Source organism: Oncorhynchus clarkii, chromosome 4 (assembly GCF_045791955.1).
Source record: "Oncorhynchus clarkii lewisi isolate Uvic-CL-2024 chromosome 4, UVic_Ocla_1.0, whole genome shotgun sequence".
In the NCBI taxonomy this organism is placed as follows: domain Eukaryota; kingdom Metazoa; phylum Chordata; class Actinopteri; order Salmoniformes; family Salmonidae; genus Oncorhynchus; species Oncorhynchus clarkii.
In genome coordinates, this window is record NC_092150.1 from 51,230,337 (window position 1) to 51,245,308 (window position 14,972).

General features: G+C 40.7%; 1 protein-coding gene across 3 annotated transcripts in view; it reads left to right on the forward strand.

Annotated features, from left to right (window-relative positions):
* LOC139406915 (neuronal growth regulator 1) overlaps positions 1–14,972 on the forward strand; it is a 397,350-nt gene that overhangs the window by 287,058 nt on the left and 95,320 nt on the right. For all 3 annotated transcript variants that reach the window (XM_071150075.1, XM_071150076.1, XM_071150077.1), the window contains exons 5-6: positions 11,010–11,130; positions 12,738–12,886. In XM_071150075.1, coding sequence (XP_071006176.1) covers positions 11,010–11,130; positions 12,738–12,886 — 270 coding nt within the window. The remainder of the gene's footprint in view (positions 1–11,009; positions 11,131–12,737; positions 12,887–14,972) is intronic.

Sequence of the window (14,972 nt, forward strand, 5' to 3'; positions counted from 1 at the left end):
TCTGGCTGAATAATCTGCCTGGTATGGCTTTATCTACAGTCATGCTCATTTCAGCACATGCTTAATATGATTGTATCCTTTCATACATTTAAATAACTATCTGTGCATCTCCCCAAAACAAATTGAAGATGTAGACCTATTTTAGGTCACTTGTTATTTTGCCTAGTGTTTTGCTAAATGTCTGCTAGAGTCTTGATTATTTAGTAACTTTTGATCAAAAATTACTTCCTTCAAAGCGAAGCAAATGTGATACTTTACAAATCAGTGCTGTAACATTGTTAACTGTGAAGCAAAAATAAACACAACTCATTAAAATCTTAAATCTTAAAAAGTTGAAAGATATTTTACTCAAATTGATGCTAGTTGTAAGGCACAAACAATGGCAGGTACACAAGTGGGAGGCTTTATTGCACTGCTTTGAAAATGTCACAGACTGCGTGGTCTGTTCGTTCTTAGTGTCGGTGCTGCCTCCACTATTGTGTCCACCGCTATCTCTAATGTAGCCCACGATGGGAGGGGATGTGGTTTTGTACTGACAGGCAGGTCACAGAGACCTTTCAGATGCATGTTAATCAATGGCCCACACAATGAAATCAGTGGAGGATTATGAGGACTTGGCAAGGCTCTTGGCATTTGCATACTGCGATTGATTTTGTTACTCTTGTTATTGGCTTCCATTTCTGCAAATGTTGTCGACCCTGTGGCAGTCGTCTGCCTTTATCTCTCCTGAGTATTGAGTGACATTGTTCACGTTGGTTTAGGACTGATATGAATCTATGGCCCCTTGTTCATCCAAACTCCACACAACCGTATAGAGACCCATATTATCTGAAATCATTGCCATAAACAAAAGGGACTAGGAACCCAGGTACAGTTGTAGTCAGAAGTTAACCTTAGCCAAATATTTAAACTCAGTTTTTCACAATTCCTGACATTTAATCCAGTAAAAATTCCCTGTTTTAGGTCAGTTAGGATCACCACTTTATTTTAAGAATGTGAAATGTCAGAATAATAGTAGAGAGAATGATTAATTTCAGCTTTTATTTCTTTCATCACATTCCCAGTGGGTCAGAAGTTTACATACACTCAATTAGTATTTGGTAGCATTGCCTTTAAATTGTTTAACTTGGGTCAAATGTTTCACATAGCCTTCCACAATAAGTTGGGTGAATGTTGGCCCATTCCTCCTGACAGAGCTGGTGTAACTGAGTCAGGTTCTCCCACAAATGTTTTATAAGATTGAGGTCAGGGCTTTGTGATGGCCTCTCCAATAGCTTGCCTTTGTTGTCCTTAAGCCATTTTGCCACAACTTTGGAAGTTTGCTTGGGGTCATTGTCCATTAGGAAGACCCATTTGCGACCAAGTTTTAACTTCCTGACTGATGTCTTGAGATGTTGCTTCAATATATCCACATCATTTCCCTGCCTCATGATGCCATCTATTTTGTGAAGTGCACCAGTCCCTTGTGCAGAAGAGCACCCCCACAAGATGCTGCCACCCCCGTGCTTCACGGTTGGGATGGTGTTCTTCGGGTTGCAATCCTCCCCCTTTTTTCTCCAAACATAACAATCGTCATTATGTCTGAAAAGTTATATTTTTGTTTCATCAGACCAGTGGACATTCCCGAACAGTAAGATCTTTGTCCCAATGTGCAGTTGCAAACCGTAGTCTGGCTTTTTTATGGCAGTTTTAGAGCAGTGACTTCTTCCTTGTTGAGCGGCCTTTCCGGTTATTTCGATATAGGACTCGTTTTACTGTGGAAATAGATACCTTTGTACCTGTTTCCTCCAGCATCTTCAAAAGGTCCTTTGCTGTTGTTCTGGGATTGATTTGCACTTTTCGCACCAAAGCACATTAATCACAGAACGCGTCTCATTCCTGAGCGGTATGACGGCTGCATGGTCCAATGGTGTTTATACTTGCGTACTATTGTTTGTACAGATGAATGTGGTACCTTCAGGGGGTTTGAAATTGCTCCCAAGGATGAAGCAGACTTGTGGAGGTCTACCATTTTTCTTCTGAGGTCTTGGCTGATTTCTTTTGATTTTCTCATGATGTCAAGCAAAGAGGCACTGAGTTTGAAGGTAGGCCTTGAAATACATCCACAGGTACACCTCCAATTGACTCAAATTATGTCAATTAGCCTATCAGAAGCTTTTAAAGCCATTATATAATTTTCTGGAATATTCCAAGCTGTTTAAAGGCACAGTCAACTTAGTGTATGTAAACTTCTGACCCACTGGAATTGTGATACAGTGAATTATAAGTGAAATAATACTTCTGTAAACAATTGTTGGAAAAATTACTTGTGTCGTGCACAAAGTAGATGTCCTAACCGACTTGCCCAAACTATAGTTTGTTTAGAAATGTGTGGAGTGGTTGAAAAATGAGTTTGAGTGACTCCAACCTAAGTGTATGTAAACTTCCGACTTCAACTGTATGTCTGCAAAGTACAGTATATGGACTTCTCTTGCTCTTCTTTTACTACATAGACGGTATGGTCAGGTTCAGGATCTGTAGGGATACTGATGAGAATCCAGGTTTCCACTTATACACTTAGGAAAATCCGTGTAAGATCAGGGTTAAACTCACCTCTGGACCAGTGGTCTGATAAACTTGGAATACCCAAATACACTATAGGTAAACCCATGTTTCCTATTCCAGTGTATTTGGGGCTCAGGAGTGTGTGGGTGTTTTCTAAACCGTTGAAACAACGAGGTGTTTTGACTCTGTTACAGTATCTAGAGAGTCCAGTTTCTCTCTGTAGTTTAGTTTCTGCTGTTCTGCTGAGATAGTAGAGGCTATAATTGCTTTGTTGCCTTTGTTTATGGTGCGGTTATTGCTAATGTTGTTTGTAATTGAAGAGGCGGGCCTTCCAGAGGTCCAGATCCAGCTGTGAGATTGAGGCAGGGTTTTAGGGCCTTGCAGATCCATCACAGCCCCAGCTCTCTACCTTCTATCCACACATGCACGTGCACACACACACTGACAGACAGACACAAACGCAGGCACCCGTTTACACACACACACACACACACACACACACACACACACACACACACACACACACACACACACACACACACACAGGCAGCCTGCCAAGCCCCTGCCAATACCCCTCAACACAGCACCAATCCCTGTGATAAATTACCAGGAAAAATCCCTGTCTCACTTGCCCACTAGATTTGCAATCTTAGGTCTCCCTTCTCCAGAGTACAGAGATGTAGGGATGCAGATGTAATTGGGAGACACGCAAGTACAGGAAATCAACATACACAAACGGAATGATCAGTATTATGTTTATAAGGACTCCATGTGAAAGATGGTAGACTTGTGTCTTTGGTAGCTTGTACTGTACTGCCACACAAAGACATTCGACATGCACACACTCGCACACACAATTCAGCGTTGCAATGCATCTTTCTTTCCGCGCCTCATCTGACTAAGTGGACTGTTGACGTCAGCAATGATACGTAGTGCAATAAAAGGTAGCATATTCATTATAGGGTATGCACAGTATGAACTTGCTAAAATAACACCAGCACACACCTGTATACAGAGTGCCCTGCTCTTTCAGAAGAACATGAGTCATTGAATAAGATGTTCTGTACTGGTGATTTGTGTCTCAATAGAGCCCCACAGTGGAGGTGTCATAATACCCATTAAATCTAGCGGTCAAACAGGGAAATGGTTCCAATCGTTTTTCCACCATTCATTTTTTCCATGGGGAATTTTAAAAACACTTCAGTATAAAAGCTGTGACTCACAGGGTGGCGCAGTGGTTAAGGGCCACCAGAGACCGGCCGTGACCGGGAGGTCCGTGGGGCAACGCACAATTGGCATAGCGTCATCCGGGTTAGGGAGGGATTGGCCGGTAGGGATATCCTTGTCTCATCACGCACCAGCGACTCCTGTGGCGGTCCGGGCGCGGTGCACGCTAACCAAGGTTGCCAGGTGCACGGTGTTTCCTCCGACACATTGGTGCGGCTGGCTTCCGGGTTGGATGCACACTGTGTTAAGAAGCAATGCGGCTTGGTTGGGTTGTGTATCGGAGGACCTATGACTTGCAACCTTCGTCTCTCCCGAGCCCGTACGGGAGTTGTAGCGATGAGACAAGATAGTAGCTACTAACAATTGGATACCACGAAATTGGGGAGAAAAAAGGGGGTCAAATTTAAAATAAATAAAAATTCTAAAACGCTAATTAGCATCAAAGTAGACATCATGCAAGACTACAAATCCCTACAAACTCCTGCACTTCATCTCTAGCTGACACCTTTGCTAACAGGTATTGTGTCAATTTAAAGCTTGCACAAGACAGTTTACAGAATTGTAATTTTAAAGAAATGTAGCCAATTTATTCATTACTAAATATACCTAAAATTAGATAGTTTATCCAAAGATCCAAAATATTTTTACCTTTGCCTCGATTCGGGCAGTCTCGTCCAGATCATCGTGGTATTTGTAGTTCTTTATGATTAGCAGTTAAATAGCATTTTATTATTGGGGGATAAACACAGGTAAATATATTGATAACTTTCACCTTGTCCAAGAGAGATTTAGACGGTTACCCGTCACGCCAGGTTAAGCCTACACGAAACAGCCCTTATTTTAAGTGTTTCTAAAATCCCCTATGGGAAAAATGAATGGTGGAAAAATTATTGCCACCATTTCCTTGTTTCACTTCACAAATGAAATGAGAAATTAAGGTTTGAGTGCAATTTGCCAAATATCCCGCTGAATAGAACACAGACTGGCTGTGACTGACTGGCAGGTGATTCTCAAAGACTCAATAGTGGAGAATATGCCATAACTCAGATTCAGACATGGCATGTGATTGCGTGCTGGCCTGCAAATCCTAAGTGGATAGACTTCCCGGAGTAGGCAGTCTTTTGGGTTTTTGTTTCAGTCACCCAATGTGCTTCTGTTTACTTTCGGTAATACAGTATGTTCTGACCTCAACCTTGTTTTGCATGTTGACTTTGCATTCTCAGTGGCCACTAGGCCAAACTGCCATAAACAATTGTATAACCTCAAACCAATGCTACTCACTTGGTCATTGTGTAGCTTGAGTGCTACTCTGATTCATATTAACCACTAACATCACAACAGCGGTGTGGCATTGACGTCAGTCCCTTTCACTATGCCTTTTGAACCAGCAGTTCAGTGACAAACACTTCTCACTTCTCAACATATTTGGAATGGTTTGTATGAAGAGAATAGGATATATGTTACCTGTTTCCACTGACCCACAGAAGACCCCTGTGAGAAGGAAATATTGTCTGCATTAGGAACATTTCCAGTGTATGTGCACTGCTATTCTTTACATACTGTGCACAATGTGCTTTTACCCCACGAACCTGAAAATAGTGATACGATTTGAACATTATGTTAATAGTTGGTGATAAATGCACATGCAAAAGTGAAAAGAAAAGGCACTCTAGTTGTAGCTTATTTTATGTGGCCAACCACTGTCGTCACATACTAGATTCAACCAAATGCTTTGTGTGAATTCTATATAATTTCAATCCAGCAATTACATTTTCCTTTCAAGACTGTGTTACTTTAAGCTCTGTAAATATTTGAAATACAGAAAGCCCTGGCTGCTTGAGAAAGCGTCCATAGTTAAAGCTGCCTCCCTGACACTGGCGAAGAGATTTACACCGCTTCTTGGCACATGAAAGGAGACTCATTTTGTATTCACAGAACCTGCCTCTGTCATTCAGTCTTTGAACTTCCATTAAGCAATTTATCACCATGCAATTCATTTCATTTTCCTAACCCTTGGGAATGATGCTTTTTTACTTCCCACTGCTTCCGTAGCATTTACATTAAATACGTATGCGCACTGACCACAGTGACTGACCACAGCGCACTGACCATAGTTTTGTTGGGTTGCAAAGCCACCGGTAGTTTACTAAAGTTACCAGAATCTGCAGTAATTTTGGTAATTAACAGAACATCTATGGCAATCTATCATAACCTTAGTAATTTATACTTGAATAACTTTAAAAAGATGTATTCATATATATTCATTCTTTATATATGTGTCCATATTTTCCATGAGTTTCTAGTAGATATACTATATGGTTTAAGAGAAATTAATGACAAAAGCATCTAATCAACAATGGCATTATTTTCAGTTAACTCTGTAAGTATTCACTGTAAAAATATATATAAAGGAATCCCTCATATAAATCAGGATAATGTTTTATAGCTGTGTCATTCTATTTTTTAGATTGACAACTGCATGCTGTTTTCAAGGGATTCTTAAATAAATATTAAGCGTTTGGTTGTTTTACCATCACTTCTTGAAAAGCAAAGTCAAAACTACAAATGTCTTATTATTCCATGCAAAACAATTGTGCACCTTTAGCTCTATCATCAAAGTTATAAAGCAAGTTACTGCATGCTTTTATGATCAGTAAACATGAAAAAAAAATATATATATATATATATATATATATATATATATATATACATATATATTGGCCACCAGTAATTGGATATTTGAGTGATATAAGTGATATAAAAGTTAAGTATGAGTTAAGTTAAGTATGAGGAGTTTATGTTAATTTACCATTATTTTTAGGCTCTGCCTGTCAAGCAGCAGAAGGGCTTATTTGCCAGAAGGGCTTATTTGTTAGCTGATCATTTTTATTTTGCAAGCTCCTGAGTGTGCGCAGTGGTCTAAGGCACTGCATCTCAGTGCAAGAGGCGTCACTACAGTCCCTGGTTCGATTTCAGGCTGTATCACATCTGGTTGTGATTGGGAGTCCCATAGGGTGGCGCACAATTGGCACAGCGTTGTCCAAGGGAGGCTGTCATTGTAAATAATAATGTTCTTAACTGACTTGCCTAGTTAAATAAAGGTTAAATTAAAAAATATATTTTTTACAAGCTCCCAATAGGAACTTTGTATAGACCTGGCTTAAGAGTGTTCATGCTGACAGACATGATAGGCTACATTGATTGATGGACCATGTCAAATTGGCTAGCTATCTAATAACAGATCAGGTCAATATGGCTAGTTTGGTATTTTTGGTATTTTATTAGGATCCCCATTAGCTGTTGCAAAAGCAACAGCTACTCTTCCTGGGGTCCACATGAAACATAATACAGAATTGCATAATACAGAATGTCAATAGACAAGAACAGCTCAAGGACAGAACTACATTTTTTTTTTAAAGGCACACGTAGCCTACATATCAATGCATACATACAAACTATCTAGGTCAAATAGGGGAGAGGCGTTGTGCCGTGAGGTGTTGCTTTATCTTTTTTTTTATTATTATTTGGAAAGAAGTTCCATGCAATTAGGGCTCTATATAATACTGTACGCTTTCTTGAATTTGTTCTATATTTAGGGACTGTAAAAAGACCCTTGGTGGCATGTCTGGTGGGATACGTGTGTGTGTCTTAGCTGTGTGTAAGTTGACTATGCAAACAATTTGGTATTTTCGACAATATGTTTCTGTGGACATAATGGAAACTATTTGGAATTTTCGTCTGCGTTGTCGTGACCTCTCTTTCCTGTGGATTTCTGAACATACCGCGACAAACAAACAGAGGTATTTTGGATATAAAAATCATCTTTATGGAACAAACGAAACATTTGTTGTGTAACTGGGAGTCTTGTGAGTGAAAACATCCGAAGACCATCAAAGGTAAACGATTAATTTGATTGCTTTTCTGATTTTCATGACCGAGCTACCTGATGCCAAGTGTACTTAATGTTTATCGTGCGATCAATAAGGGGGGGTAATTTCAAAATCTGACACGACAGTTGGATTAACAAAAGCCTAAGCTGTGTTTTCCTATATTGCACTTGTGATTTCATGAATATAAATATTTATAGTAATATTTATTGTATGTAGCGCTATACTGTTCAGCGGTTGTTGATGACACTTATCCCGATAGGTGGATTGCAGCCATAACAGGTTAACTAGGTCTTTCCTTGCAGCACTGTACCACAAGACTGGACAAAATCAAGATTAGACAAAACTAGAGCCTGCAGGTCTTGCTTTTTGGAGTGTGGTGTCAAAAAAGCAGAGCATCTCTTTATTACGGACAGACCTCTCCCCATCTTTACAACCATTGAATCTATATGTTTTGACCATGGCAGTTTACAATCTAAGGTAACGCCAAGTAATTTAGTCTCCTCAACATGTTCAATAGCCACACCATTCATTACCATATTGAGCTGAGGTTTAGCACTTAAGGAATGATTTGTACCAAATACAATGCTCTTAGTTTTAGAGATGTTCAGGACCAGTTTATTACTGGCCACCCATTCCAAAACAGACTGCAACTCTTTGTTAAGGGTTTCAGTGACTTCATTAGCTGTTGTTGCTGATGCGTATATGATTGAATCATCAGCATACATGGACACACATGCTTTGATTAATGCCAGTGGCAGGTCATTGGTAAAAATACAAAAGAGTTGAGTGCCTATAGAGCTGTCCTGCGGTACACCACACTTCAGATGTTTCACATTAGAGAAGCTTCCATTAATGAAAACCCTTTGAGTTCTATTAGATAGATATATCTGAATCCACAATATGGCAGATGTTGAAAAGTCGGGTTATGGTTTAAAGTTTATGGTCAATAATATCAAATATCAAAGGCTGCAACGGCAACTCCCACAATCTTCTTTTCGTCAATTTCTTTGATAATAAGTTAATAAAGTCATTTTCAGGGGATAAACAAGATGGCTAAATTTGCTTGCCATCTATAGTGGTGATGACTGTAATCCGGCTGACAACTTTACCAGGATGGGGACGGGGACGGGGACAATGTCAAGCTCTTTCCACAAGCCTAATCTCTGATGAAGCAAACTAAATGACGCGTTTTGTGGATAGGCTATCCTCACTTATAAGCTACCCTCACGTATCTGAAAATACATGATCAATGAATGTTTACTGATCATGAAAAGGATCATGATGGAGCTAAATGTGGAATAATAGGAAATGGGTAGTTCTGACTATGATCTTCAAAAGGTGATGATTTTAAAACCAAATAGTTATAACATTTATTTAACAATCTCTTTATTGATAATGACCTATTATATTATATATTTTACACGCGTTAAGGCCACACAGAGGGCCAGTGAAGGATATACTGCTTCTCCAAGACCAGGCCACAATCCCCATCATTCCCGTTAAATAAAGACGGAAATACAGGGGGCGGAGATCGGCTGCTTTGTGAGAATTCGTTGGCGAGTGGGTAACCCTCCTCGACCATCCGTTTCTAATGACCAATGTGCAATCACTGGAGTATAAACTGGATGATATACATTCAAGACTATCCTACCAACGGGACATTCAAACGGTAATATCTTATGTTTCACCAAGTTGTGGCTGAACGACGACATGGACAATATACTGGGTTTTCCGTGCATCGGCAGGACAGAACAGCAACATCTGGTAAGACGAGGGGTGGGGGTGTGTGTCTGTTTGTCAAAAACAGCTGGTGCACGATGTCAAATATTAAGGAAGCCTTGAGTATTGCTTGCCTGAGGTAGAGTGATAAGATGTAGACCACGCTGTCTATGAAGAGAGATTTAATCTATAGTTTTCGTAGCCGTCTATTTACCACCACAAACCGATGCATTGAGTGCGGCACTAAGACCGCACTCAATGAGCTGTATAAGGCCATAAGCAAACAAGGAAATGCTCATCCAGAAGCGGCGCTCCTAGTGGCCGGGGACTATAATGCAGGGAAACTTACAGTTGAAGTTGGAAGTTCACATACACCTTAAACTGAGTTTAAATGTATTTGGTTTTCACAATTCCTTTATGCCACGCACAGAGACGCATGCAAAGCTCTCCCTCACCTTCCATTTGGCAAATCTGACCATAATTCTATCCTCCTGATTCCTGCTTACAAGCAAAAACTAAATCAGGAAGTACCCGTGAGTTGCTCAATACAGAAGTGGTCAGATGACTTGGATGCTACGCCACAGGACTGTTTTGCTAGCACAGACTGGAATATGTTCCGGGATTCATCCAATTGCATTGAGGAGTATACCACCTCAGTCACCAGCTTCATCAATAAGTGCATCGACAACGTTGTCCCCACAGTGACCGTACATACATATCCCAACCAGAAGCCATGGATTACAGGCAACATCCGCACCGAGCTAAAAGCTAGAGCTGCCAATTTCAAGGAGCGGGACACTTGTCTGGACGCTTAAAATAAATCCCGTTATGCCCTGAAATGAACCATCAAACAGGCAAAGTGCCAATACAGGACTAATATTGAATCCTGCTACACCGGCTCTGATGCTTGTCCAATGTGGCAGGGCCCAGCCGTGAGCTGCCCAGTGATGCGAGCCTACCTGACAAGCTAAGCGCCAGCTGTTCCGGACGACTGTGTGATCACGCTCTCCGTATCCAATATGAGCAAGACCTTTAAACATGTCAACATTCACAAGACCAAATACAAGGATGTGTACTCAGATCATGTACTCAACGATCATGTACTCAAAGTAGCTAACTTTTGCCTTGATGATATATTTGCACACTCTTGGCATTGCCTCAACCAGCTTCATGAGGTAGTCACCTGGAATGCATTTCAATTAACAGGTGTGCCATGTTAAAAGTTAAGTTGTTGATTTCTTTCCTTCTTAATGCGTGTGAGCCAATCGGTTGTGTTGTGACAAGTTAGGGGTGGTATACAGAAGATAGCCCTATTTAGTAAAGACCAAGTCCATATTATAGCAAGAACAGCTCAAATAAACAAAGAGAAGTGACAGTACATCATTACTTTAGGACATGAAGGTCAGTCAATGCTGACATTTTTTTAAGTTTCCAGTAATATACCCTCCCTTTGCAACCCTAATTTTGTCTTTAAGTTAAAGTTTCAAGCCTTTCTCACCTCTTACACCTAACTGGACCAAAACCATTTTCCAGTTCTACATTCAAGCTGGGGAAAGTGGCTTTTACTGAATGTATTTCAATATCATAGTGTTTCCTCCTGTTAACATGTTTATTAATTTTTCATTTCAGTCGCCCCAGCCATCCACGAGATGAAAAGCCATGGAGTCGGCCTGGGACGCACAGCTCTGCTGAGGTGTGAGGCTGCAGCTGTACCCACACCATCATTTGAGTGGTACAAGGGAGAGAAAAGGTTAGAGAAACAAATTGCTCTGCATCATTCGCCATGGAAATAAATGTTATTTGGGTTTATAGAGTTGGATGCATACTTGTTGCCAACCATTAGAACTCAAGTTGTTCCATTGGTTCGATCCATTATGCAATGAGGGTATAGCGTGTTCTGAAGCATCTTTGACTTCTTCACACATGACAATCATGACAAACAAACCATCACCATATAGTAAAGGTGTTAACAATGTTTTAGTCTGGCACTAACTGTCTCTAGTCTGGCCCTGGAAAGTATAAATAATAAATAATCCAATAAGAAAAGTCATGTTGACTTCGTCCTCACCTTGCATTCTAATGAAATGTTTGCCTAGCTCATCAATGAGCTAGAAACATTCTCAGCACATACATCAATCAGTGTAGATTCAAGTGGCTGTTCTTGAATTTAGAAACCAAATTACTCCCATTACCCATCATTTACCCACTCCTAGTGAGCACAATTTCAATCATCAGTTCACACTGTGCTAATTGTAATTATAGGGTGGATTCAATTTATTTAAATTGCTAAGGAGGCACATTGCCATGATTGTAGTGTTTACTTAATCCTAAACCTAGCTCTACGTTTGAGCCTTTTAACATGAAAAGTCATTTTTCTTGACACATTGGTAGTTATAAAGAGGTCTTAAAGACATTATGGATGTGTGCGCTCCATTATGGTAGAGCATGGATGTTTCTATATGCTAGGCAGCACTCAGTGTTCCCAGATGTTAAGTGCCACCACAGTACATTTAGCTGTGTGTGGATGTCACTATAGTATGAATGCAGTCATGCCACTGGTTTGTCTGCATCGGAAATAATGAGACAGTTTTGACAGTAAAATCTTTATTTTGAGGCTTCACTGTTCATGGTGTTGAAAGAGAAACGCGTTTGCTCTGACAGAGACAGTGATGCTTGTTTTGTGGCATTCTGGAGGAGAAGCAAGCGTGCTCCCAGACTCCCGCCGAGATTATCAGTGAATGTTCAACTAACATTTGAGGAAATCGTAGTGGGAGAGAGAACAACAGATGCTCAGAGATTTGCTGGACATAAGGTCACACGTAGCGTTTCAACTCTGAGTGCCACTGTGAGCCAGTCAAACTACGCAAGTGCACATACAGGAGGCCATTGCGCTTCCAAAATAGGAGTCGTCCCTGTCTTCTCCCTGGACATTTTCAATATTTTAGGTCATTTAATTTAAACAATGGCTAAATTGTAGATCATATCTTAGGTATCTCATCCTACCTCCTCAGATTGTTAATAGTATGCACCAGAAGGGAAAAAAACTAAAGAAACTGATTAGAAAGGAATAATGGCGAACATGTCATGCAATTATACATTGAATGCTAATAATAGGTGACATGCTTCTAGTTCACATACTCTTAGGGGTATCTCTCTATCACGCTGTGGCAGTCCTTCAAAACAACCCTCAAAGACATAAGCCCAGCGAAAAGATAAATGGATGTGTTGAAGAGGATGATGAAGTACTTTAGAGACCCTATTTGAGGTTGATAAATATTTTCTCCCTCATTGACTCACCTCTTCCTACTTGACATTTTCAGAAAAGGAAAGCTTTATTTGTAGTCCGTTCTATTTCAGGATTAACAAGGGACAAGGGATTGACATCAAGAACCTCAGCTCCAGATCAGTCCTCACAGTGACCAACATGACAGAGGATCGCTATGGTAACTACACGTGTGTCGCTGCCAACATCCTGGGAAGGGCCAACGCCAGTGTGCCTCTCATTCGTAAGTAGCCTGGATGTGTCTATGTCATTGCTGACATGGGCCTTTTCTGTGGGGGCTCTTGCATTTTGAAACAGTATGAAACATTGCTTGACCACTTCCTTTCTGCCGGTGCAGATGTATTAATTTTGTCATTCATTTTTGTGTATTTTTATATGTTAAAGGATATACGTGTGTATATGCTTGTGTGTGTGTGTGTGTCCACACACAGCAAGCAGCAAGGAAGCAACAAGGAAAGAGAATATTTACTGTAAAACCATTTTTGATCAAGTAGATGATGTATAAAATTCCATTTGATATGTTCAGCAATGAAATATTAGCCGGTACATTTAAATTATTCAATAGTTTGTGCAGCTCCCTCTAATAACAGTGTCCTTAACAGACCAAACCCTGCTCTACAGAAAGATACCCTTATAGGTGGTGAATGCCAAGGGAGTGCTTGAGTCTCCTGTTTGTGCATGCACAAAGAGCCACATCAAAGGCTGTGTGAGATCCTCAAATGGAGGGATCGTAATGTGACGACGCTGCAGAGGCCTCAAAGGCAGACTGAGTGGCAACAGGGCCCCAAAATAGACAGCCAGGCAGCTTCCTGTGTTCCCTCAGAACTGTGCTTCTCTCTCTCTCTCGCGCGCGCTTTCACCCTCTCTCTCTGATAAACACTAATGGAAGAGAGGCCAAGCAATCCCTGCAGCACGACACAAAACCCTCACATAAACACACACAACAAACCAAGGAGTGAATTTGCCGTGGGTGACTTTAAATTGCTATCCTAGTAACAGTCAATAGGTATTGATGAGGTGGAGGAGGGGAGAAATGAATATTTAATCAAGAAGTGCCTATTGGGGTAAATGTATTGAGGCAACAGTGACAATATGGGTTCATGTGTTTGGGGGAAAACTTGTGAAATTGTGGGCTATTGCATTGGGCCATCTTTTGCTCGTCCATTTTTCCTGTTTCTTTCTTTGGGTACATTCTCTGTTTTGCTTGGTTCTTTTAATCACACCCAAGGGTTGAAACTTTACACATCAACTTATAAACCTATTCATTTGAAACTTTAATTATATAATAATGTACGTTGCTCAAGTACAGACCTTAACCTCAAAAACTGCAGCTATATACACCTTGGTGAATTAAGGCAGGATGCATAGTACTTTTAAGTGCAAAGAGAACATGAAAAAGGTGTCAACCTGCACCAGTCTTCCTCAGTGTATTTCCAATGACAGATGGTTTGGTTGTGTTGGAAAAGAGGGGTGAGTATCAACATCTGAGCTTTGGGTCTTGCACACAACTTGTTTCACTGATTTCTATCTAGTCGGTGGGAGTTGTGGGATTGTTGTGTCTCAACTGTGCTGTTAAAGTGGTTGAGTTCGTTTGTCCAAGTCTTTGTCAGAATGTGTGGGTTCTTTGTTTCCCTGGAGTTTTCGTTTAGTCAGGGTCTCTGCTGAAAAGAGTTGTGAGCCTCCCTGGCATTTTAGACACTCAAGCTTTCGACAGGGTACTCACCACGCTGATACATCATATCCAATATCCACTCTATTCAACTTTTTTTTTAACTCAAGACCGTCTTTCAGAATGCCTGTCTTATATTATACACCATGCACTGCTGCATCACGCTCTCGTGTATATAGTCTCCATAAAAAAGAGTGTGTGTTTTATGTCACAGAAGTGAACCTTTACAAAATTATGCACAGTGTGTGTTTCATGTCACAGAAGTGAACCTTTACAAAATTATGCACAGATTTAGTCCCCCTTTCCCCCAACAATTCAGAGGACTCCTCTAGCTTAATTGGTCAAGCAATTATCCCCTGCCCACCTCGGCTTAGCTCTGGAGGACCTTTGCAGTCTAACCCCAACCTTTCTCCTTTTGGTTATTGGCCAAAAGGAGAAGAAGCACACAGTAACTGCTTCTGCTCCTGACAAACTTCATCCTGGCAGCCATGTTGAACCAGGACTCCACTAGCTGGTGGGCTAATAACTGCCTAGTTTGTTTTTCATGCTTGTCAATCACCGCCCGGGTTTGTGTCGTCTCTCCATGTCTCCTTGTCTGTTATTGTTGTTGTTGTCATTGTTATTAGTGTTGTTGTTTGCA